The sequence below is a fragment of the Nelusetta ayraudi genome, unplaced genomic scaffold (assembly GCF_046127955.1).
Source record: "Nelusetta ayraudi isolate G7.1 ecotype Tasmania unplaced genomic scaffold, CSIRO-AGI_Nayr_v1 ptg000007l, whole genome shotgun sequence".
NCBI classification, from domain to species: domain Eukaryota; kingdom Metazoa; phylum Chordata; class Actinopteri; order Tetraodontiformes; family Monacanthidae; genus Nelusetta; species Nelusetta ayraudi.
The window spans coordinates 1847167-1873628 of NW_027466057.1; the positions used below are offsets into that span (position 1 = coordinate 1847167).

The 26462-nt window shown below is 47.6% G+C and overlaps 1 protein-coding gene and 1 long non-coding RNA gene across 3 annotated transcripts in view; one reads left to right on the forward strand and one right to left on the reverse strand.

Moving 5' to 3' along the window:
- The window catches only part of hs6st1a (heparan sulfate 6-O-sulfotransferase 1a), a 65260-nt gene extending 62085 nt beyond the window's left edge, over positions 1 to 3175 (reverse strand). Inside the window, exon 1 of the mRNA XM_076017753.1 lies at positions 2281 to 3175. Coding sequence (XP_075873868.1) covers positions 2281 to 2780 — 500 coding nt within the window. The 5' untranslated portion in view covers positions 2781 to 3175. The remainder of the gene's footprint in view (positions 1 to 2280) is intronic.
- An 811-nt stretch (positions 3176 to 3986) lies between these two features.
- The window catches only part of LOC142883118 (uncharacterized), a 60678-nt gene continuing 38202 nt past the window's right edge, over positions 3987 to 26462 (forward strand). The window contains exons 1-3 of one of the 2 annotated variants that reach the window (XR_012925992.1): positions 3987 to 4144; positions 4464 to 4560; positions 4662 to 4788. This is a non-coding gene — a long non-coding RNA (uncharacterized LOC142883118). Of the gene's footprint in view, positions 4561 to 4661; positions 4789 to 26462 lie in introns of both variants that reach the window. The other variant, XR_012925991.1, reaches the window with a different exon arrangement.

Genomic DNA, 26462 nt, shown 5'->3' on the forward strand with positions numbered 1-26462 from the left:
CCTTACATATTTTTCATTGTGAAATTTACATTTTTGGGGAAAATTGCCGCTTATCAATTAATCGTTAATCGATCAAAAAGGTCAATCAACTACCAATTGCTGAATTAATCAATAATTTGCATCCCTAATTCCAATAAATATCGCCGGCGTAACCGTGAGCTGTGCAACCTGCGACTGCAAGGACACATGGGCATGACCAGTGGTCACGTGACTTCAACGTGCGGGAACGCCAACGTAGTGGGCAAACGGCGTTTCTGTCGTTCCCACTTTGCACTTTCGCCCTCTCGCCTGAAGCCCAAAACAACTGGGGCCATTTTCCATTTGCACTCGTCCAGAATGTGGACCAAAAAAAAACCCAAACGGGACGGAAACCCGGCCGCAGAAAGTAGCAGGAGAGCCATAACGCTTTGCCTCTTCGGAGTGATTCACCGCAGCGATTCACTACTTGAAAGTGGAGCTGCGTGCACGGAGCGACACTGTTTTTCTTGAGGGCGTTTTTGGGCTTAGAGCCCCTCGTTTGTGCGGCCAGGAGTGATCGGACGGTCGATAAAAGACTCCTGGGGGCCTACCTAGCCCCCCCGATCCTCCTTCCCTGTCCTCTCTGGCTCCACCCACGGGCCCCTTTCTTCAGGTGCACAACAAACCAACGCCCGATACAAAAAAAAAAACACAGTGCTCGCCGACGTGATGAAAGGCTGCTTATCCGGCATCAGCAGGGATATCTCAGCTCGCCGTGCAAAATGGCCAGACACGTTATCACCTCTGACCAGGGGGAAACTGCAGGAGTCAGGCCTGACGCCAGCAGCAAATACCAGCGCTGCTGTGCGTGTGTGAGTGTGTGTGTGTGTGTGCGTCCCAGCGGTAATAATCTCCCGGATTAGAGCGGAGCCAAACCCCCGCAGGGTCCCCACGTCTCCCTCCCCCTGCAGGTCGGGCCCAGCCCGGCTCGGCCTGCAGCTCTGACGCCCCCAGTCTGAGCGGCGATGGGAAGCAGAGCAGCAGAGCAGCAGGCCCGACATTCCCAACGCGTCCCGCACGCCAGACCAGACAGGCCGAGAGGCAAAAACAGCATGGAGAATTCCCACCAGTTTATTCCTTGATGCCCTCCTTTTTTTGTCCTATTGATCGTCCGCAGACAAAGTCAAAAAAACAAAACAGAGCAAGCGGCAGCAACACAAAGACACGCAAACCCATCCAACAGGCGGAGCCCTTTTTGAAACCACGAGGGTGCAGTGAAATGGAAGTTGATACAGCCGTCAATATGTCTGGGATGAGGGATGCGGTGCGTCGGAAGCAACAATGGGGGAGGTGGAGTGCGACAGAAAGCGGGTTCCAACTTAATGAGGATGCGCCTCGTGTCTGGGCACCTTGCAGCCACCGTGAGACATCACCACAGGGGTGGAAATTAAACTGTTGCCTGGATGGATGGTTATCACCCCCAACCTTACCTACCGTCTCGCATCAAGTCGGCAGACGTGTGGGGAGGGCGCCCGCCGCCCTGCCACACTGGCACCTATCAACAATTGTCAGAGGGAGGCGAGCTCCGAGCCAGAGCCTCAGTCAACGGCCGGACTGGCTCTTCAAGGACGACGTGACACGACCCTTAACAATCGCCCCCTTATTCCAAGGAGCCCAGCGGCAGCGTCAGGCTCAGCCGTGAGAGAGACCTCTGGGTTCGAGATAACGCTGGCAAACAATCCGCCCATTAACGCCCCTGCAACAACTTGCATGTGCTTGTGGGAGATCAGTTACAAGACCACAGACACCAGTTTGCTTTGTGAGATCTCTGGTATCGTCCCCACCCTTGCGGTGTCAATTTGATTCAGGTAAATAGCTGCCAACACCTGTCAAAGTTTGGATAAATCTTTTGAGGGATCAGACGTAAACTCTCTCAAGAGGCCTTAGGCAGCTTTTTTTTTTTTTTTTTAATGGGGAGAACGTGTAAAATTTAGACGTAGCCTGATAAGCAGTCACACCAAATTTATTGGCCTTTTCTTTCTTTCTTTCTTTTTATTAAAATGTGCCATTTCCTCCTTCAGATCTTATCAGCAGGACCTTTGCTTTCAGTTTTACCTGTGTCAGCTCGCACTTGGCATGGCGTGGAAAACGGGGAAGGAAATTAACCTTATGTAATCTTGTTTATAAAGTTGGGAATATTAACCTCTAGAACCCCTCAAAGTTGCCAACTGAGTGCAGCTATCTTTCTATTGCAGAGGGTGTCTCCAACGCACACACACACAATTCCCTTCTGCTTTCTTCTCTCTCTCTCGCTCTCCTCACCTTTGAGTTTTCTGTTTGTTCTCCTTCTTGTTGAGGACCCCCGGCACACAGTTGGTGAGCTCGGTCCAGTCGGCGTGCAAGCCGCAGCTCCAGCCGGTGGAGAAGCGGGAGAAGAGCCAGGTCTCCTTGCGGTTCGGCCGGTAGCAGGTACACTTCTTCTGACCCGGTCGACAGTCGCAGGGGACCTCCAGGCGGACATTCTGCACGAGGTGCCGGCCGAAGGTTGTGCCCCCGGTCTTCTGGATGTGCAAAAACACAATCACGTCCTCGCCTTTGATTTGGAAATCGATCGTCCTGTCGAGGTCCCGGACGGGGAAGTAGTATTTCTTAACGTAGTGGGGGTCCGGAGTCGGGAAGATGTCCCCCTCGTCCTCCTCCGTGAAATAGCCGTGCGGGGAGCCGAAACTGATCACCCCGGGAGCCACGTACTGATAGAGAATCAGCATGAAACACACGGATCCGACGACGATCAACAAGAATTTGCTGCTCCTCTCGACCATGATCCTTCCAAGTGCGGTTCCTGCAGCACGCTACCATTTCCCAGTCAAGCCGACAACAGGGAGCGCGGCGCTCGGCTTCTGCATTCTCGTTCTCCCGGCGATGGTCTCCCCGCCTCTCCCGGTTTCACGCCGCCGCCGCCGCCGCCGACCAAGGACTCGTTTTCGGGGGGCTCAAGAGTGGCTCATTCCGTTCGGAGGCACCCGGCGAAGTTGGCTCACCGTCCAGCGACGCTGCTCAGCACCGTGAAAGGAGCATTGTAACTCAGCAGCCAGCGAGAGCAGCCCCCTCCTCCCTCCCGGGATCGACCCTCCCCCGTTTTAAACTCTACTTTGGGGCTTCGGCGTAAACGCACGACGGAGCTCACTGCATCACCGCGGAGTTATGTACCCAGGATGCAGCGCGGGTTCTACCTTTTCAACCCCCCCTTTCCTCCCGCCCTCTCCCTCTCTCCCCCTCTCTCTCTCTCTCTCTCTCTCTCTCTCTCTCGCTCTCTCTCTCTCTCTCTCTCACCCCTCCTCACTCCCTCTCTCTCCCTTCAACAACCGAATGAAAGCGAGAGAGCTTTTCTTTTTTATTTATAGGTTATCGGGAACGACCGCACTATTCTCCCCCACGCCCCCCAAACCGCTAGTTTAGATAAATCAGATTAAATCAACCATCAACAAAGATTTACAGTCAAAAGGACCTCTGGCGGTTGTCCACATCAATGTTGTTTTTTTTAATCGTGTTGATTGAGAATCCTACGACTTAGACCTGTTGAGTTTTAAACATATCTGTGAAGTTAAAACGACCTAGAACAATACAAGATCAAGGAATAATTATTTGGAAGGAAAGGTTCTTTCAAATCCCCCTTCTATATTCAATATTTAGTATTTTTGAGAGGAAATTTTGCTGCAGCCAATCTGAATTAATTATTCATTATAAATGATGTATTATTGTATTGATATTGCTGCATTGATATTATGCACACCACACGTTTTTTTTAAATGTAATTTTTATAATGATAATTAGTCTGTAAGCTAATTATTGATTCACTTTAGTAACTTCCCTTAGGTGTGAGCCTTTGAAAGGCTCTAACAAATTAAATGAACATGTTCTTCCTTTCAAAATTTTTATGTAAAAATAAATAAATAAATCTTATCATTGATACAACATAGTCATCGCTTTTTTTATTTAATCGCAAACGGGGTTTGGTGTCTCCAAAATCAAAATTTACAGACAACCTACGGATGCCTGACAACCATGAGATCAACCATCTCCGACGGCTCACGCTGCTTCTCGCGTTGCTACCGCTGGTGGTCAGCACCGAGCCCTATTGCTTCTTGCCTCCTCGGCTCGGCTGTGCGACGGTGCGGCTCGTCAGGTACATTAGTGCGGCTCCCCCAGGTGATTGCTGTCGAACATGATTTGACTAAACACACCCACGAGTGGCAACGAGAAAGATGTTTCATTTGGCTGCACCAAAAGCTGACGGCGCGCTCGGTGTTTTCCCCTCCCATTCCGCCACTTCTTCATTCTTTTCCCGCCATCAGGCCCCCCCCCCCATGAGGCTACGCTGCAATTTCTCAGGCATTTATTATTGTAGATGTTTTGCTGTGTAATAGAGCAGAGCGGAATGACTGCCTGCGTGTAATCTTGGGAAGCCGACGGGCCTGATTCCCTCATGTTTCCCTAAAACGCAGCTCAATCACTGCAAATCAGCGGGGCCCTCTGGGGTGTGAAGGGAAAAGAAGAAGAAGGAAAAAAACAGCAGTTGGGTTGTGGCTGATGGCAAATGAGGTTGGTAAGGGATGAGGGTATATTTTCACTTGGAGTGGTTTTGTGTTGATGATGTGATGTGTGCTCAGTCAGACTGTAATTGCCTGTGTGCTTATCCACAGTTTGGGCTCCCGTGATTTCCCAGTCGGCCGTGTGGATCTCCGAAGGCCCCCTTTCTTCGTCCTTCGCCTGCATCCAGAAATCTGCCATAACTTTTAATTCATCTCTGGCAGCTTCTCCAAAGACCAGGTGTTCAACAATTTCAGACTCTTCAAATCTGTGTCTATAATCAAAAATTTGTTTCTTTTTTTCGCCCCCTCTTTCAAAGGCTGCAACAAGTTTCTTTTTTTTCTACTGTAGATGAATTAATCAATTTTAGTAAATCCCTTTCAGACAAATTGTTATTAGAGAACAGATGAGTGTTCATCTGTCCTCTTGGTACTTTGCATTGGCTCGTTAGATATACACTTGTGCAACAGCATGTGATATTTCTATCCATCCATTTTCCCCCATAACTGCCTCTAATGAATAGAGGAAGAGATACTCTTCTGCCGACTAAAAATGTTGATAACTTAATTTGTATATCTTGCCTGTATTAATAGAGGTTGATTTTCCGAGAGAAGGTGCCAGCACTTTCTTACGTAATCAAACAGATCAAAGTGTGCTCGTCAGGAGTTTTAAAGGAACTGACTCCGGAGCACCAAAGTCTATAAATAGCATTCCCCTGTCATCGTCGCATCCCATTTTTTTCTGTTAGAAATGGGAAAGATCAGAAACAAGTAGGATGTAGCAAAAGTAAATACTTTTTGAATCTATCTTGAAATTTCACTGATATTTCTCTTCTTTCCTGCACTGCATGTTTACCCTAATTAATATTTATCTGCCCCTTTAAGGTGCCATTTATCAGCCACAATTTGTCAGCTAATGACAAAATGCAACTTTCCTCGTGGGCAAACGTGTTCTCTAATGATAATGATCTTGGCATTTTGCCTTAAGTGGATGGTTTACAGCTGAGGCTGGGTTGCCAGCCGGGTAGTCTCCAGGTTTACAGTGGGGGTCAGCAGGTTTGTCCTCTAAATACGGACCATTAAATCCTAATATGAGCTTATCTGTTGAAGAGGGTGGACTTTAAAAGGGATTGCTATGTTCTGTTTTCAAGAAAGAAAAAAAATCCCTTCGCTTAAGCCCAAAACCAATGGTTTAATCAAATGAACTTGCAAGATGTGGGAGATTTTAAAAAGCTTCAGGCTTGAAATGAGTTGAACCCCTTGTCCTGAGTGTAGATATCCAGTGTGATCATTTTAAAGGCACAGACTCAAGCTGCGTTTACTCCTATAATGGTGCAAAACCTAAAGATCGCAATAAAAAAACTGGTAAAGGAAACTAAATTTCGGGAAAAAAACCCTCTCAAATATGGCAAAAGGTTTTGACGCTCTCCTGTGGTGGTTTTTCAGACGTATCGGTATATTGCAAAAGCACACTTTTTCGCATTTACACGTCACCGAACGGGACATACGTGGTCATGTGACCAGTTCACTTCAAGTGAAAATGCCGCGTTATGTTTGGACGGAGGAGGAGACGGAATGTTTTTTTACAAGTAAACAAATAGAAAAAATATAACAACCATTCTTGACAACAAACAAAGGTAAACAAACAAAAGCAAACGTAATTCTCGTCAATCTCGTCCTGCAAGATTGACGAGAATTACGGCTTATGCGCTTCGCACCATTCAATGGAAACGCCTGCAAATCGCAATTGTACTTTGCGAAAAACTGTAATGCAGCTTCAGTGTGAATCACTCACCCAACCTCCGAAAACAGTTTTTTGTCAGAGGTAAATCCTCAAGACGTCGGAATGAAGAAAAAAATGATGACAAACGGCCTGAAATTTACTTCACCATTGTTTTTCTGAGAATAATCTGCCTCGAAACGCTGAATTTGTTAGATTTACAGCATAAATTCCTGCAGCCGCATGACTCCCTCACTTCCAAGAATCCACACCTTGGATACCTGGAAAGACATTACTCCCCCATCCCTGGCTGAGCGAGTGGTGCAGACGAGTGTTCGAGCTGCCGGTGCAAGTCGGGGTTTCTCGCCCCTGAATAATTCTGCCTGTTTATTTACATGTTCTGTACTTACACTGAAGCTGCATCCGCCTTTCACACTGCTGTTTAAACACCCCAGCGATGATGACTTCTGCCTTGCCACAGGCACTACCCAGTTGTGTTAAATACCGGGAGACTTCTGCGTGTGTGTGTTTATGAGCACTTCTTGCTGTGTTTGTAAGACAGAGCGCGAGCGTCGGAGAATATTAATGCCGCCTGTTTTATTTTTTTTCCCCGTTTTGCTTGCCTTGTGCGCGTCTGCGAGGGAGTGCATGCAAACGTTTTTGTGTGCGTTTTGTGTGTTTTGCCGTCGACCGCGCACGGCATCCCTGGTGAGCGGGGTTATTTAAAGAAGATGGATGCCGGAGAGCGCGTTGCCCTCTGGCTCGGGTGTGTGACAATCTGTTTGTCATCTGAGCCAGTTTATTGTTGCTTTTTGCATAATGATCCCGTATAGACGGCCGCATTCCTGCGGCTCCCTCAGGCTTTGATCCGCGTGTCATGTCCTCACCATGGCGTTTCTCACACACACACACACACACACACACACTACCCATGTGCCCTCGCTGCCTCCATGTCTCTCCCATGAAAGCTGAGGCGCTGATGAAGTGACACGTGTTTACAACTAGAAAGCGTCACACGCAAATACTTACACATGCGCAATTGCGACATTGAAAAGTCATTTACAGCAAAAGGTTTGCACACTGCTCACTCAGTTTTCAGGGATCTGCTCTCAGGCTGTGACGTCTGTTCCGCATATAGACACACACACACACTAACTAGTGCACACACATCATGCTCAGACATGTTCCGTCTGTTTGTGCTTCTGCTCTTCGTTCCGCCAACGGCCAGAGAACCGAATTCCACTGGGAGAAAGGAGGTAAAAAAACAAAACAAAAGGCACCGGGGTATTGTCAAAACACACACACACACACACACACACACACACACACACTCACATGTACACAAAAACTTCGGCTGTGAACTTTTCTTTTCACGGGGACAAATTCAGCCATGTGGATTTGTTTGTTCTTTTGGAAACCAAACAGGCCCTAAACAAAAAAAAAAACAAAGTCAAAAGAATTACCAATCTGTTTTCATCGCTGAGCCCTGATATGAATTATTCCCCCGAAACCTTGTGAGTGCTTCAGACGCAAATATTTTCTTTGGATGTGCCTAAGGGGAAGTGCACACTGTAGAAAGAAAACAAAAGTGGGCGCCGTCTTTTTCCTACATTCCAGTGTTGTTTGAGTGTCTTTGTGTGTTTGTTTGAAAAGGAAAAGTGCACCAAGGAGTGTGTGTTTGTGTTTGTGTGTGTGTGTGTGTGTCTGTGTGCGCTAGTTGGCTGGTGAGAGTTTGCAAAAGGTCTGGGCATGAACGTTACATCCCCAAGCGTGTGCCCAGTTGCATGTCATGCTCAAGTCCCACAATAGAGGCGTGCAAAAGTACATTATACATGCGTGACGTGTTTCACATCATGACACGCATGTGATTGCGTGAGTTCCAGGCACTCGACTTTGTCCCATGAGCCGTAGACGTGTCCAGGGGTCGAGCACTCGCCTTGACCTCGGTGTCTCGTCGGGAACCTACTCAGTTGGCCGTGTAAACTTGATTTAATTTTCCCTAACGATAACGTGTTTGCGAGTGCTTCAAAGAGCAGCGGATATGTAATCTATGAGGTGGGTGCAAAATACAAAAGAGAAAGCGAACTAACACGCAAACACAACAATAAAGAGTTTACAGTCCGAAGAAAATAAGGCCGAATCATTCTGGAATGCGGCTGAGAAAAATAACGACGCAGGAAATCCAGCTAATGGGCCGTCCAGACGTCCCTCCCCCGGCAATGTTTTCAGTCTGTGGGAATCCAGGGCCTTTCCAGGCCAAGGCGGATATGTTGCCCTTCCAGTGCGTTTGGCGCCTACCCCCGGGGTCTCCCACCAGTCGAAAGTGTTGGCAGGACCTCGAGGAGGCATCAGAATCAGGCGCTCCAAACCCTCTCAGATGGCTGATTACTGGAGTGGCTCGACTTTGAGCTCCCACCACTCCTCTCGTCTGAGCGTCGGCTGTTTATGCCGAGATGAAATGCAACCCATCTGGTGCCCTTGACAGCATAAAAATGATATTTGTTGTCATAAACGAGCGGCGCGGTGTATTCCAGCGGCTCCTCGGAGAGCCGCGCGAATCCGCATAAATTTGAAGCCAATTCAGTTGAAGTTTGGGAGAGGCGAGAGTGAATGCAGACTTTGCCCACGAGCAAACTGCTGGATTTATAAACACAGCCAGAAACCTGCTGTCAGAGATGGCTTCATCTTCTGAAGTTAATCTAAAAAGTTTATGTCAGGAAGGTTAAATTCACCTTACACTCCCTAACTGCAAGTTCCTGACCTTACACAGATCAAAGTCTCAAACAGAAAAAGGCTAAAACAATAGACATTTTTTAAAAGAATAGCCTTCCTTGCAAGGCAGCTAATATTTTCTTTTCATAATACCATGCCTTGACAAGCTTCAACAGTATATATATATTTTTTAGAATCCTGTAAGCCTCAGCCATGCTAATGAGAAAAGCAGCAGTGATCATGCATGCATGGCACTTTCAACAGGACTGGATGGCACTTTCACATTAAAAGAATCTTTCAGTCCATCAACCTTTATAACGTGTTAGATGACATCCAAAGGCACATCCTACCCAAACTGATAGCTCCCTGGACGTGTCTAAAGAAGAACAAAGAACTTGGCTGTAGGCCTCTCTCGCTGGGTTACACTGTCAACTCACCCTCACAGCTGCTTTCGGCAAGTTTAGTGAAACACTGATGCATTTCAGGTCCCATTAAACTGTCTTCCACGACAGGAAGCCTCGAGTTGTGTGGCTTACCGGGCTTTACCCATTTTAAACATCTAGAACAGCTTTGTCCAATCACCTTCCACTCCCCTTAAAAAATGCATCTTCCCCTTCTCTACACACCTTTTATGGGCTCTTTTCCAAGAAGCGTATGTGAAATAATCCCACCGTGTATAAACTACCATCTATCCGGTTCGCCCCATTCAGGTTATCGCTCTCATTTGTTTTTGTAACTAGCATTCGAAACAGGCTTGGCTTACTTGCGCATCAAGGTCACGTCATTGTGGTGCGACAGCCGTGAAAGATGTGCGTCGCTTGTACCCTTGTCTCTGGAATCACCCGTCCCCCCCTCAAATGGGTTTCCGACAAAAAAGGAAAAGACGAACCAGACGACAGTCTCACCCCCAGCTCAGACATTCTCCTCCGAGGGTGATGTGTGTTTTTTTTGCTGCAGAAACCTGTTGGAGGGATGTTGTTATTTTTCCCCCGCTGTCAGCTTGACCCATTAACTTGTTCTATATTTTTCATCATTTTGCCAAAGAACATGCGTTTTTTGTTATTTTTCCCAAGCAGGCGTGTCGGGTTCAATGCTTAATTTTCTCTCGCAGAGGCGAGGGATTAAAGCCCATAGACGTGCGTCCGCAGGGAATTGGAATCTCATATTTCAGGCCAGTCGCTCACGATCAAGGCTTTATTTAAAAAAACGTTTGGCGGGCAACCGCTTCTTTGACCGCTGAATGCGTATCGACTCCCGCTGTTCGTGCTCAATAGCCAAAGGCTCGCAGAAGAGGACTGAATGGACGCAAAGTACTCGAGAAACTCGGTTAATCTGATGTGAACAGGGTGCAGGCGCGGCGCGGCGGCATCGTATATCTCAAACCTGCAGCGGGGGCCGCCCGGCGATTGTTGGAGAATAATATTGCGCTCAATATCAATTTTCGCTGTCAACACTTGCCTTGGGAAATTCGGCCCCCTAACAATGGGGCCGGGGGGCTCGCATAACCGGAGCTCTTTGTTTGAGCGGACGCGTAACCTGATCCGGCCGCTGGAAGACAACGGGGCCGACTAATGGAGGCGCCGTAACCTCACACGCTCTCACGTTGGCCCTTCTGCCCCTCGCGTACCTTCGTCTTCTTTTTTTCCTCCCTGCGCTCCTCCACGACTCCTCGCAGGGAGGGGAAACGTAGACCCCCTCTGCCACCGTTCCGTCACATTTCCTTTGAGATAAATAGGCAATAATTGGCCAGGCTGTTAGTGGTTTTCACCTCGGGAGTCCCGCCTCTCCTCCTCCTCCTTCTCCTTGTCTGTTGCAGCCGTTTCATCTCAGCCTCAAACGCCCTTTGCCCTCTCGCTCCAACTTCTGCACCCAAGGAAATTACGTGTTATTGGCGTGACTGATTGCTAAATGCAGGATTGTTGGGGGGGGCGGTTTCGCCGCAGGCACTGGCGTCTTGGCTTGAAGTTAGTCGAGGCTCCCTCTGAGTTGTGCCAGGGAAACTTTCTCCAGACCACAGAAACAGCTGAGTGCTGGATATGCTGATCTCCGATCAGTCGTGATTCCAAACGGCCGCGACTTTTAATTTCCAAGGTGTTTCATTCATAAAAGTTCAGAAAAGAAAAAGTGCAGAAAGTGTTTATTCATGTGACTGAAGTTTTTGAACACCCGCTTTGACATTTAGTGGCATATTTCGGTTCGTGCACATTCCGAAAATATAGACGGGCCCAAACTGCTTCTAAAAAAATGGTGCAGGAGCTGCAGGAAAGCTGAAACAACTGACATTTAATTGTTCTCTCCTATAAAAAATAAAATCACAGTCATTTTGTGTGCCATTTAGAAATAAAAAACAAAAAAAAACACTGTAAAATATTTTTACTCTTGCAGAGAGAGTTTGATAGGAAGATTGCGAGGTTGCCAACTGCTGAGCTGAGAGTTCATTTGGTTGCCAGGTCACAAGACTGAAAAGGAACGGTTTCGAAAATTGCTTCTGCTAGTCTATTAGCATGCCCTCTAATGTCGCGGTTGCAATGCTGTCCATGCTGTAGCTCCCTCACAAATTCCCTCTTGAAACCTCAACAGCCCAGAGTTCACAATCCAGTCCGTCCGCCTTGTTAACATTGAGCGCAAATGTATGTGACAGTTTATGAGCTATCTTGTAAAATAACGATGTTTGGTCAAAAAGTAGAAAGGGAAAGAAATTATTCAATAAGAAGAGGTTGCCAGGACACTGACGTGTTCCTTTAGAAATGAGATTGGATGACGTCGTGCGGCTCACACAGGAAACGGGGCGGCAGATGGACACCGTCACGTTTGCAACGCTTCCCTTCCTCCTCTGTCGCTCGTTTCTCTTCCCTGTGTTCTGTCACACGGCGGATGAAAAGTGACTCTGCGACGGATGAAAAGACGGAAGCCAGAGCTCCTCCCACCCACCCACACCCCCCCTCGAATCCGCCCACCCCCTCCGCTCCCCAAGCATAAGCAGATTAAAGTTAATGATCTAAAGTGAATTAGATATTTAATCATCTTATCATCTTAGCGTAGTCAGGTCATAACTCTGTGCTGATCTGAAATCCCGTCTGTTTTGACAGCGCGCAGCCGGAGCACAATAAGCTAAACTCAGAGGTCAGTCCGTGGCCTCCAATAGGTTCCACTAAATCGAATTTGGAAATGGAGAAATTAAATTCGCTCTCTTGATCATTATTTTTTTTTCTCCCTCCCTCCGCCCCCGGGAGGCTCTGCTTTTGGTACAATGCAAAAAAAATAAAATGCAACGCGATGGAGGACAAACAGTAATGGAACGGCGCTGACCCCGACAGATGAAAAATAACCTGAGAGACGCCTCCGCAGGTTCATCTCATTTCCCTCCGCCTCGCTCAAAGCTCTCTATTCATTCTCCCCCTCCGCCGCGCTCGCCGTCACCCACCATCTGAACCCTCGCTGATTGAGGTGTTAACGCCTGTTTGCACCTCACACATGCACGCTCGCTCGCACACACACACACACACACACGGTCTCTCTCTCTCTCTCTCTCTCTCTCTGTCTCTCTCTCCTCCTCGTAATTTTCCCTCATTTTCCCCTCGCCGCTCTGCCCTCTTTAGCTTGCTCTCAATTCTTCATTTTATTGCCTGGCTTCTCCTCTCTGCCCAACATAACTGAGACCCTTTCCATCTGCTCAGCTTCACACCCACTTTACATGCTCTCAACCTGAAAACGCCATTGGTTGCCCCCCTCAACTCCCCCTTCCACCATGTACTGTAACCGCATCAAAGCGCCCCTATCTCTGCTCTGCGTCCATTTGTAGATTTTCATTTTTCTCTTCCCGCAGCCGCTCTGCGCTCAAAGACCGGAAGCCTGTCATGTTTCCAAAACTCATCTCTGACTCATATTACCAATTTTCCATGACCGTCTGTCTCGGGCTGCTCAAGGTTCACAGTCAGACAGATCTGATGATGGAGTAGCAGAGAATGGAGAAAGAAAGAAAGAAAGGGAAAATAAAACCCCTAGGTAGACAGATGTAGAGCGAAATGAGAAGTAAGATGGAAGTTATATTACTGCAAATAGGCGGCGTCTCCCGGTCCGGCAGCACAGCGAGGTCTTGTAAGCTCTTCAAAGAGAAAACGCCGCGTTTCAACACTAACTAGGGCCCTGCACAGGTGTCGAGACTGCGAAGGCACGCTGAGAACAAAAAGCATCAAAAGGGGGGGGCAGCCTGTCTGCCTGATGTCAAAAACAGCATGTGCGTCCATGTGTGTGTGTGTGTGTGTTAGCACTCTGTCAGGCAGACTGTCAACCCAATTTTCAAGTGTACGCATCTGAACGGTGTAAAAAAAAAACCCAACAAAAATATAAGCAAACAGCGCAGTCTCGTCGAGGTGTTTTGCAGACACGTTGAACAGCACAGGTGGAATTCCTGTCCGAATGTGTATTGACCCGCGCTAAACAGAGAGAAAGGGGGAAATGAAAAAAAGGGAGTTTTCAGGAACACAAAAAAGGGGTAGTTCAAGTGTGCCATCCATCCGTCCATACAAGGGACTGGAGTCTATCTCCGCTGCCAGAGGGCAGGAGGCGGGCTACATTCTGCTGGACAGGTGGCCGGTTCATCACAGGGCTCAGTGGGCTATATGTTCATGTTGTTATGCTCCACGATGCAAAGCAGAAAATCTGTGTTTTCTTCTTCTTTTTTTTCAGTCTTTCTTCACGCTTGTTCTTATTTATTTATTTTGCTCTGTTTACAAAAAGGAAAAAAAGCAGCAAGCAGCAGCAAGAGGACAGGAGCGAAATGTTCTAATTTATTGCTTCTATTATCATTAATATTCTTTGCAACTATCTGATTCCTGTGTAGCCATATGAAAAAAAAAATAATGCAGTGGTGTATAAAACAGTGTGTCGCCCCCCATTTTCATTATGAATGCACAGAGGAAATCATCCAAGCTGCGGTTCCCCCTGTAGATAAAGCAAATGAACCTCTTTATTGTCACGGGCGAGGCCTCGTTTAGGCAAGATTGGGCTCCTGTTTACTCTGATACTGGATGAAACATGCGATCACACAGTCACGGCATGTTACATGAATCTATTTTGCGTTTCCCTAGTGTGTAACATAGGATTCTTTCTTCTTTTTTCCTTTTTTTACCCTGCGCATTTGCATATCGGAATGTGATAAAAACCAACATTTGCTTTGTGGTTAGCCCGGATCTGAAAGCGCAGAACGGTGTGCAGTTGTCATTCACCGCACACAGTTGCGTGTTAAAGCGCAGGAATAATTAAGAATGCGTCCAACACACGAGACATGGCCACTTCACAGCCACTCGTCCGTTCCAGTCGTTCGGGCGACACTTGCCACACTTCACGCCTGGCAGCTGACAGATGTTTGTTGTTTTGCTCTTTTCTTTCTTTTTTTATTCGGGTGGCCGGTTTTCAAACTCTTGCTTTATCTCCTTCTCACATGCCCACTTTTTACGGATGCCACAGCTGCGGCCGTGACACCCTGGCACCTCCGAAATCATTTTGTATCACGTTTATTCTGACCAATAAGGCTGACAGAAGAAATAAATCAATTTAATGGTGGGATTCTTGATGTTGGGGAATTATTTTCCATCAGTTTGCAGTGCTGATCAGTTTTATTTCTTCATTCATTTTTGCTTAAACCTACACATGTTGCACTTCACCTGCTGTGCTTTGACTTTGCTAAAACTATTCAGATTAGATTATGACCCTGACCCTTGTTTTGTTTCGGGTTCAATCAGCTGTCATGCTCACACCCTCAGTGTTTGTGCTGGAGTGGAAACAGGTGCAGTCTTGTGATTGGCCCAGTTTGAACTAATTGCTGCCACTGGGTTGGCATTTAAAGCTTCAGTTGACAAAACTGTTGTGTTACCATGGCTGTTGTGGGTTTTTTTTTCCACTGTTATGTGTTACTGGCTTTGGTTTTTCTTCGGTAGGAAAGTTGTGGGATGACGGGTTTGTTTGTTGTTGTTAGGTGCTATCCTTTTAGACACGAACATACATTAAAGGGCTCTGTTATGGCCATTTCAAGAATGAAAAAAAATATGTTGGTGGTTTACTTCCACCAATAAACAAGGTTTGTTTTGTCAAAAACATTGCTAGTTCGAGCAATACCTGCAGACATGAGCTGAAAAAGTCACACAGAACTTGTGTGATTGTGAAAACTAACTTGTTTTCTGAAAGTAAGAGACACACACACAATGCAATGTGTATCTGTTTTCTCCAGGCCCCCAGACTCCATGATGGCGGCCCATTCATTTCAATGCAGTTGCTACTCAGCGCATACGCCGAAAAAGTTTGTGATTTCCGCATTAATGGGCCCATAGATGCCTCTGTAACTCACATGATCTATTTGGCCAATCAGAATGAACTGCTGGGACTAAACTCTTTTCTGGTGATTTTCTGGCCTTTATCAATTTTGTAAACGACTAAAAGACCATAAGTGGAAAAATTTGCTATGATTCACATTTCAAATCAAAGTAGTCCTTTCAACTGTTTTTGAAGGTGTTTATTTTTGTATTGCAGTCTATGGGAAAATTGCTTTTTGGGCCCATAGGATTTCTTTTGGTGCAGTACGTCGAGAGGCCACTGGGAAAAATTGGCTTGCCGTCAGATTGCCAGTCCAGGATCCAGTTCTTATAATGCATCCATGGTTTCCTCCTTCACCACAGACAAGGAGGCTGTGGTCACACCCGGTTCGTGTGGCGCATCAAAGTCTGCTGTTCTCCGCTACACTGTTGGCTAAGTTTGCTGTCTTCGGTGATCTGTGAGCGGCATTCATATAGCATGCCAGCAAAAGATGGAGTTGGAGGAACCTGTATCTAATTGGACAGGTATGAAAAGCATGAGTTACTGTCGACTTCTTTGAGGCACCTGTGCTGTGAGCTGGAGCTTGTGTCAGAGAGCTCCCTGAGAGATGAGTGCTTGATGAGAAGAGGAGGAGGAGGAGACGAGGCAGGTGAACGTCAGGGCGTTGCTGCCCTACTTTCACGTAAAGGCCACTCCTGCCCGAGCCAAGCCCAGCAGGACTGTGCCAGGCCCGGGGCTAACCCTGCACATGAAAGCGGTTGGGGAGAAAGAAAAATAAAGAGCTGGAGGTGGAAGTCGTGCACTCGAGGTCTAATAGGGCTTCATGGCAGGAGCAGGTAGCCGCTCCAGCAGCTGCAGGTCCATCTGGGCCTCACAGTCGCCCTTGTCTGCAGTGCATTCACACAATCAAAGCCTTTTGCCTTTTGAGCACATCGCCTTCTAGTCATGATGGTTCTTGTGTGTTTGCTCCCCCCCCTGTTGCACCAGTGTGTGTTTTTCTGAACTTGTACCTTCTACCCTCAGCTGGTTAAATTTACATTATGTGATTCTGGAACTGGCAGGTCCAGACCACTGTCAACTATATCCAGTTCTGCCATGAGGACTGAGTGCTGCCTCAACCCACTCTCCAGAGGCTGATGAACTCTGTTCTGTGTTGACACTCAATCTGAGGTGTATTTAGAGGATAATGTGGCCGACTCCTCTACACGGATCATTGATGAACCGCTTTCCCAGCTCTCGGTTTTGGCCAGATGATAGTTCTGTGAGGCTGTGGTTACCCATTAAGGTCAGCGAGACGGACGAGGTCACAGCTGTACTGTGAGCGCTGCAGTTTGCTGTTTGGCATGGCTGGCTTTTACTGGGCATTTTATCAAAAAGAATCCCAGATCTGTTGCCTCTGCAGACTAGTTTAGCCAACCCAAGACCGGTTTCCTGCAGTGGAAACAGCATCAGTCCGCTCTGGAGACGCCTTAAGCTCTCACGTGCTTTCATTCGGTTTTCTTCGATTCTAATCTGCTCTCTTCAGATTTCAAGATTTTACAGAAGACAATCAAAACATGCATGTATTGTGACAGTATTTTCTCGTCCAAATACCATCCGCTGAGAGTCTTGTATTGTGAGGTATCCGCATGTATCATCCTTGGCGACTCAAACGCCTCCTATTTTTCTGATACTTTCCCATGCGTGAAGTTCAGCTGGGGAGTCGATTAGCATCGACGGATGCCCCCTTTGTCAATATGAAGCATGTCAGCAATCAGACGACAGCAAAACATCGATCGACGGGGCGAGGGAACGAGCTCGCGCCGAAGCAGGCGTGTAAATTTTACACGTTTTGAGCCAGTATTGGCATATTGTGAGTGTCTGAAGGATATTCTTTATATGCGATGAGGCTGCGGCTTTAGAGGATTTTCTCTCCTGAGCGTCTGGACCGGCGGTGCAGTGAGAGGATGAGAGGACGCAGGGAGGCAGGCAGGCAGGCAGGCAGCCTCTGCAGTGGGGGAGTTTTTTTCTTCTCCCTTTTTTTTATTTTTTTATTATTATTACTGCGCACATGTGTTTGAGCTTTAAGGCGCCCACCGCTCAGCTGTGGAAATCCACTCCTTTAGGCGGAGCGACTTCAGGGTCTCCAAACAAATTCGAGCAACCTTCACTCTCTGCCTGTGATATCGTGGCTGGTCCTCTTATTTATCCAACTGTCCGTGACTTGCTTTGATAAGGAGCCGCTTTACTGCTGCTTTGCCTCCACTGCTGACTGTCGACCCCTTCCTTTCCCTTCCCTTCCCTCCTCCTGCCTCTGTCTGTGCCGTATGGATGAGTAGCCACGTCATTAGTATGCCATTAGCTCTGATCATCGATTCCTCCTGCGGATCGCTCCTCCCGCCCCCCCCACCAACCCGCTTGCGGACACTGAATTCTGAGGAGATGCGTGAACTTTCTCACCTTCAGCGCCGCGTTTTTTTTCCTGGGCAGAATTCCCACAGGATCAGCACTTTCCTCCCCCAGCGGACCTTTTCTAATTATCCCGTTGCCGCCTTTCAATAAATAATTACAATAAAGGTCATCAATCAAAAAAAGGAAACATTGATAACCGAAGAGAAAGTCCAATATCCCCTTGGCGCGACTGCTGTCATAAACGCCGTGACAGACCGCGCCTGCGTGCGTGTCTGTTTGTGTACTTGTGGGCGAGTGTGTTTGTGTGTGTGTGCGCGCATCCTGGTGAGTGTTTGTAGCTGCAAATAGTTTTCACATAAATCATTGTGCGACGAGATAGATGAAAAGGACCATGGAATGCAGCGCACACATGCGACGCTGTAATTAAGCTTTGTCTGTTTGTGTGTGCGCGCGTGCACACGTGTGTGTGTGCATGTGTGTGTGTGTAGTTTTCCAATGATTAAAGGGATAAAAGTAGACTAAATATGATCAAACACTGCAGTTTGACCAGGAATTAAGCCTCGGCGAAGCCCACACAGTCACACACACACACGCGCTCACGTGCACAAAGCAGCCTGAATGCACTGATTAGCACGTACACAAACACACCTGCATATGCTAATGCTGCTGTGCAGGACCGTGGGCGAGTGTCTTTGCTGCTGGTTGATTGGTTACTATCTGTCTTGCCTGGAGCAACAGCGGGGTAGCCCGGGCCTCCTGTCTGCGGGCGGCCCGGCGAGGAACTCTGATAACACCGCCGAAAACATTTGAGCTATCGGCGGCGTCAGCCTGGAGGAAGCGGCGCCTCGGGCCTCCTCTGAACTGAAGCCGCAACCCAAATGAGTTTCAGCGTCTGCCTGCCTGCCTGCCGGCCACCCCATGGACACTCTCCTACCTCCTCCCTCCTGGTCGCTCTGCACGGCATTCCGTTAACACTCACCTGCTAATCTGCCCTCGCCCTCGCCCGCCCTCGCAGAGAGAGAGGGAGAGAAAAAAAATCAGAGAGCAACACTGTCCGTCAAAAGAGTAAACAGGCTCACCGGCTTGTGTTTGAACGTGGGAGCCCAAATGCATTCATTATCCCGTCGCTTATGGAGGCATTGTGCTCTGCATGTCAACACTCTGCCACCCCCGTACACTCATCATAATGCAAAGCCAATCACACACTCTCAGGCCCGCGCGCGCGCGCACACACACTCGGAGGCGCACACACGCACAGCTTCAATGACTCTGAAATGAGGAAATGACTTCCATTGGACTTTAAAATATCCTCATCCCCTCTTTTGCTTTGCCTCCGTGCTCACATCCCTTCCCTCCTCTCAGCCCGTCGCCTTCGCTCTCCCTCTAATTGGTCCCAATATATGCTCCTCAGTGGCGCAAACAGCACCAAATTAGTTTTCATCAAAACACAATTCCACCTGAAAATCGACCCTGCGGCTGCGATGCCGAAACACGCAGAGACAAAGAGGCGGCGCCTATTTTTAAAAAGGTGTTGGGGCGGCGGTGGACTTGCTGAAATGTAGATTTTCGAGGAATGGTGGGGTGGGGGTGGGGGTAGAGGAGGAGGAGGATGAGGGTGAACCCGAGTCCTGTTAGGAAGAGGGGGTGAGGAAGAGGCAGGGGCAGTTAACCAGCCAATAGCGCTAAATTCTGAAAAGGTGACATGTGCGTCACAGAGTGGATCTTCACCCAGTGGATCTTCACCCAGTGACGTCCTGATGACGTCCTGATTCTGATGTGTGATTTCCAGGCTGCGCTTCTCAGCTGCTACATTTCTGCTGACATCTGTGTCGGCCGGTCTGTGTCGGACTGGGTGCGAGTGTTTTTGTTTTTATTCTTAAATTCTTGTTTGAAAGCTGCGGAGGAGAAGAACTGTGAGGTTGAGCAATGTTGAGAATGTCATAATGCAGCACAGTAATGCACTCCTGTAATGAGCTGTGCAACACCTCTGGCTGCTTCTGAGTACTATTTATTGTTATTTGTTGTATTTACATTTATCTATTTACACATGCAGCTCGAGTCCCACCACCCTTAAAGGTTTTCTTATATTTCCTCTTATTTCATGTTGATTTTATGCATTACAGTTTTGTTAGGCATTTCTTATGTCAAGGCCTCAATGAGTCGAGGGTCTTGAAAGACTCTATAAACAGTTCTAAAGATCTTGTTGTAGTCGGCTCAGTAAAATCAATCATAGTTGGATTCTAATATGAGAAACATAGAACTACATACACCTTTAGATTTTATTTTTTACCTTTTAGATGTTATATTATTCTTTTGGAGTCGACAGGATGTGCACGAAAATTCTTATTGCAAACTCCAGGCACATCATCACCACAGTGAAATATCACATGATCAAACCTGATCATTCTCCATGGAGGACTATCGAGCACTTCAGCTGAGACTCTAATTGCCTCGGCTGTTGTCAGTTGTTGTGTGTTTTGTTTTGGATCGGCTACTTCTGCGCCGTGGGCTCTTGTTTTGACGTTTTCCCCGAGACCTTGCTTCCAGCGCTACGCTACGTTAGTGCACCCGTCCTGACAGAAAATTGGCGACCTCGGCAAGGGGTTTTCAGCCGCTTTTTGTATTTCAGCTTAGTCAGCTGTGGCAATGCTGAAACGATAGCGACTCTCATCCTGCTCCTCTGTTAGTCCGACAGCCCTGCAGAGCGATGGCGACGTGAACCTGTGCGTTTCTCAGCCGCTCCTCCGGTGAACCCACAGAAACCTGGCGGCTCCTGATCTTCGGACGTCATTTGTTGATATCACCATCGTCAAGCTGCTCTTGTGCAGAATTTAGTCCTAATTTTATATCAAAAACTTTTATATTATCTTTTCTGCATGTCAGTGGAGGCATTTCTGCTACCGCGGTCGGAGCCCTCTGACAGCCTTCAAGTTTGAGTTTTCCCATGTGCAACACACGCCCAGTCTATTTTCGAGCAGGAGCCACATGAAACTGCGCCGAGTGGGTGACACCAGGCAGGAAGTCAGACGCAGGAAACAGAGCGGAGATCAGTTGAGGCCACAGTCTCACACGCCATCGCCTAAGAAACACATTTGACTGTGTATTACGTTCAGGTAAACGTAGGAGCCCATGAAGTCGGCAGAGCCTGGCAGGTTAAACCCTCCAGAGATCTGCTCTTCTTCTGCTCTTCTACCACTTCGGCCACATTGTGGAGGCAGCCTTGATTGTCTGCATGATGGCCGTCATCTTTTAGATGATCAAATAATTTGACCCCTGCAGACAGAAGAGGCATATTAATTGCGTGAGCCGGAGCCTGTCGCCTGTTTACATCACACCCGCATGTTATTGACTCCGCCCCTTAACCCTGCTTCCTTTGCTCAGAGAGGCCGCGGGTTCGAAGGAGTGGAAGGCAGCAGTGTTGCCGACTGCTGACATTAATTGGTTTGTGTGTGTCTGTGTGTTTGTGTGTGTGCGTTGCCCGTGGAGGGCAATCTGATTAAATAAGGTGCTGGTGCATTTGTGTGTTTAGTGACTATTAGACTCAGACATCACGCTGATTGGTGTGGAGAGATAATTGCTTTAAATAAGATAAAGCAAGTCTTCCTGCGCCGAGCGCACACACACACACACACACCCGCGCTTTTCATGATGCGATATTGTCGAGCGGCGGTCAGGTTCATCTGCATCCTTGTCGCTTTACTTCCTCCCACCTTGGCTGATCCTCCGGGGAGCCACCGACACCTGCTGCCGTCTCTCCGAGACGCGCGGCGTCGCTGGGATTGCATGTTCCGTGATTACACGTGACAAATAAGCTTGACAGATAGAGGGCTGTTAGGCATAATTAATCACACGTCTGTGGCAAACGTGTCGCAAACATCTACGCACGCGGGGGCCGGGGCGCGGGCGAGGCATCTCTGCGCCCTGTCGCCTGCGCGCGAACGGCTAAACAGTGGTGACGTGTTGTTTTTTTTGTTGTTGTTGCAGGGAAAAAACAATAACAAATCAAACAGCGCGGCTGAGTCACTCTCGGCCCACAGACACGCATGTGTATGTGTGGTACTGTAAACTCAAAATTGCTTACCCACGATGCGCTCTTCTTTGTCAGGCCCGACCTTGGCACCCTGTGAAAGAGGCCGTGATGAAATTTGCTTTTATGGCAAAACTTTGGAGAGGAAAGAAGGAAGGAAATGATGGCTGCACTTGATGGGCCACTTTTTTCCCCCTCTAACTACTGTCTGGCTTTGGCTAGACCAGACATGGGCTGCAGCCTGGGGGCCATATGCGTTAAGCTTTTTAATCCTCCCACCTGAACTTGAAGGAATTATTTCAATAGTTAGTAAGTGATAAAATAGCTGCATTTCATCAATTTTTTCGGGTTTTTAATGAGCAATTTCAATAAAGAGCTAAATATCGTGGGACTTCAAAATGCTTTTGTTCATTTTCAATTTAAATTAAAGCACGTTTTCTACATATCCCATGATATATTTTTTTCTCCTATGCGGTGGGTCACCAAAACCCTCCATCCATCTGCCGCTGCTCCAGCCCCCTATGTCAAATTTTAGAACCCACTGTAGCCCACCAGTCAAAAGGCTTGTCCCGGTTATGTAGCATCAGGTCGGCAACAGGTGGCTAGCACGGCACAAGATTTCCTAACAAGGACGTGTCGGAGCTCTTGAGCGGCGTTACATAAAAATAAAACATTTTTGGTTAATACACTCCAATCGTCTAAACTCTTTATTACTTTATGACTAATTGATTGAGGGTTCCGCGGTAGCATCGCGTCGGAGTTTAAACCAGCGGCTCTTCGTGGCAAACGGATCGATCGTCCCTCTTTCTCCATTTCTCTCCGGCATCCCGTCTTCCCGCATCCCACCAATCCATTTTTTTCTCCCCACATTCGCTGTATAATATTCCCTCGGTTATGTACCTGTTTATTTATTTATTTATCAACATTGATTTAGCTGTAATAGCGGGACTACGGGGACTCCACATTTCAATAACTTGTAATTACATTCACACGCACATACATGCACACGCGTAGCTTTGATAAATCTAATTGCAAGTTCCAATCATGACGCCCCCTGACACCCGGCTGGAAAATTACAACGACTCACTGACACTGTCGATACCTCGCGGTTGACGTTCCGGCCCGAGGAGTTCTGGCGAAATGAGAGATGCAAATAAAACGCCGTGAAAGGTTTTTCCCTCTCCTCCTCTCCTCCCTCGCTTTTCCTCTCGAGTTTCCAGAGTTCATTCCGCCTCGCCTCATCCCGCCCTGCTTCCACCTCCTCCTCCACCTCCTCCTCCTCTTCTCTCCCTTTCCGCTCACGCCTCCTGTCTGTTTTCTCCCATTTTTTCTTTTTTTTTTTGTCTCAGCTGTTGATTCGGCATCAATCACCGCGAAAAAAAATCTAATTTGTCAAAACCTTCCGTCTAGCAGGGGCCCTCAACCTCAACCTGAGCCGCCCGCCTCCGTGTGTTTGTGTGTGTGTGTGTGTGTGTGTGTGTGTGTGTGTGTGTGTGTGTGTGTGTGTGTGTGTGTGCGTGCGTGTCTGGAGCTGCGCAAATGAGATGTGTGATAAGGCAACAGAGGGAGTTCTGCCGGGAATAAAAAACAGACTTTTGCACTTTGAAGCCGCCGCAGATCAGAAAGACAACACGGTGCTCTTTGTGGTACAAAGGGAGCGCTGCTCGCCTTCATCCATCCCGCCCGGCTCCTGTGCCTTTTCCTGCCGTTGCCGCTCGCTCTGTGAACTGTCACGCATCACCTACAGACTTGCCTCCGCCTGCTCGCACTCCCCCTGCCCCCACGAACCCGCGGCGGTGAGACGATCCCTGTCTCTCTTCACTGTAAATGCATCCCTCTGCCTCGTCCCGTGTGTAAATTTTCACACCCGTGGCTTTTTTATTTTTTTCGCCCCCCGTGTCTTTTCTGTGTCTTGTGCGATTAGATCCATCTGTTTCCGGCCCTGTGACCGTTTCCACATAAAGGTGCCGCCGCTGACACAGTGGCTCGGGCAACCCACCGCCGGGGCCCCTCGCCTTCCCCTCCCGTGTTCCTGACACGGCAGTCATTTGTCTTCTCCGTGTCCGCCGCGATGATGTGGGATAACGTCGGGGGCCAGTGGAGCAGACAGGGGAGTATTGGAATATCGATCCTCCTCCGCTCCCCCTGTCCTCCTGCAAGAGTTTTTTTGCTCCCCCTGCCTGCGTGATAAAGCGACTGGTGCTGATGGGGTTTGGCCCCGAACACTGCTTCTTATACCTTTCGCTTTTGTGCATGTGCTGTGTGTGTGTGCGGAACAAGAGAGAGCAATTTATTTGTAGCAGGGAGTTGTTTGTGGCTTTTAAACTCCGCTCCCCTGACTCCACACAGAGTCTGAGCGGCTGGTAAAGCGAGGAAAATAAACCAAAGTTGGAATAAATTGCAAATATTATTCATGCATAAAGTGTGCTGGAGGCAGTGCATTGTTTCAATAATGTTTTGGTTTTCTTCTGAAAAAGTAAAGTCTATCTATTTACCTATCTATATATCAATAGAAACATTTTTGGGCTTTCCTTTTTGTTTTGACTCAAATTGATTCAAATGTGTTTAGCGGCCAATTAAGTTGTTGGTTATCTTAAAAGATTAACTCTTTCATTTTCTAGCGCCCCCAGAACCATTTTTAGTATTTAAATTGGATTGAATTGGCATTCAAAGCACTTCAGGCTACATCTTTAGATTTTAGCTTACCGTCTGTCTGTGACATTCAACTGCAGGGCGGGGAAATGTGTGAAACCGCAGAAGAAGTTTCCTGCATGAACTGTTCACCTTTGCGGTTGCCTCGAGTGTGTTTTGGCACGTGTGTTTTTAACAGTAGTCCACTGTCGTTTCAGAGTGTTTGTTGTGCTTCATTTTCACGCTGCCTATCTGGCATAATCCCGTAAAACTGCCCATTTCTTTGTGCCCTGGATTTATTGAGAGACTATTTGCCGCAATCGAGGGCTTCTTGTTTATCTCCCATTCCAAAAAGCATGACTGACTGGGCGATAAAAGCCAATTGTTGTTTGTCTTCAGAGAGCTCGTATTATCCTTTTGGCCCAGCCTCTTGCGATGTTCCAATCTGGTCAGCGCTGCTTAATTTGGCTCTGAAACAGAGCCGGTTTCGGTTAAGTCACTCCCGGTTGTTGTGGAGCTCGGCACACCCGCACGGAAAGAGGTGTGCGACAGGAAAAACCCTGCAAAGATCAACATGATAGGCAGCGGAGTGGAGGCGATAAAACATCTGTGTGGAAACAAAAACAGTTGCACTGCATTCAAACGTGCACAAATGCATGCAAATCAGAAATGTATGTTCAAAGAAACCTCCCGTGTATTTCAAATAGCGCAATAAAGAAACAGAACCAGTGTCGGGGGGGTGGGGAAACAGCAACCGACTATAAAAATAAAAATTGTGAGCCTCACCAGTTCCTTCTTTTTGACTGGAAGTGATGCTACTGACAACTATAACACCAGTCAGGCGTCATTTTGACTGGTCAGACGGCGCGAGAAATTAAACTTGCATGGCAGATGGTCAGATTTTAACTCTCAAATTTCACTCTCCATCTTTTCAGCTTCCAGTCAAAATCATAGCTGGTCTATTTGCAGAATATACGGCTGAATTTCATTGCGGCGCATGGCCAATTTAAGCTAGTAAAACGCAAAAAGGTTGGCTGGCAATTTAGTAAAACCCCCATGAATAAGTTAAACAGATAAAACGAGACACAACATTTCCTGCACAGTCCCGAACTGCACTTGATTTACTGTGAGTTCATCATTGTTTGCTGGTTGGCCGTGCTGCTCTGGGGCTTGAGCTACTTTTTAATCTCCATGGTCTGTTGGTCTTATAAAATTTTATTGGATACCTTTCAGTCGTGGCAAAAAAAAAATAATCAAGCAACCAGCTGCTCCTAAAAGGCCGAGAAGTGGACGATGAAGAAGAAGCTATTAAATAGTGTTTTGCGAAAACGGGACTAAAGGCTTTTCTCTGCGGACGTCTTGTTTATGTTTTGCTCCCGACTGGCTTTGAAAAGAGTTTAATTAGGCAGAGCCGAGGACGCGGCGGCGAGCCACAGGGATGTGTGTCTAGAGCCGCCCCTTTATCCAATAGGAGGGCTTCAGCTGTGGCGTTCTGGGTGAACTAGCAGAAACAAATCTGATCATCTGTTTGAATGTGATAGGCAACGTCACATGGAAAATACTACTTCCAATAATAAAAATTTGAATAATCTATGGAAAATAATATAACATTTTTCCAGCTACTCAAACTTTTAGCTTGTTGCTACAGCAAGGTGACTCCAGCTTTGCCACAGTGGCGTTTGCATGTTCATCCCGTGTCTGTGTAAGTTCTCCCCAGGTTTCCTCTGGCTCACTCACACGGTCCAATGTCACGCATGTCTACCGGCACATCCAGTTGCTAACTGGCAACCCCAATAACTGGCGGCAGCCTGCGCAGTTCGCAGCCCACAGATGTTGAGAAACGTAGCGATACCGATGTGCAGAGAGAGGACGGCGCCGCTCGTTTATGGCTGTCATTTGTGTTTCGGTTGCTAAAAGCAAAAACAAATGAAGCGTGACAAAATTATGGCGAAGATGAGGGGGTGTTTTAGCGCCGTGTGGTTACTTGTGCACGCTATTTAACGTAGTGGGTGGCGAACCCGGAAGCGTTTACACAGCGTAAAAAAAAAAAAAAAACCCGACGGTCACATCTCCCCTCCAGAAGGAAAGGAAGCAAATCTGGTTTTAACTTCAAAATAGTGCC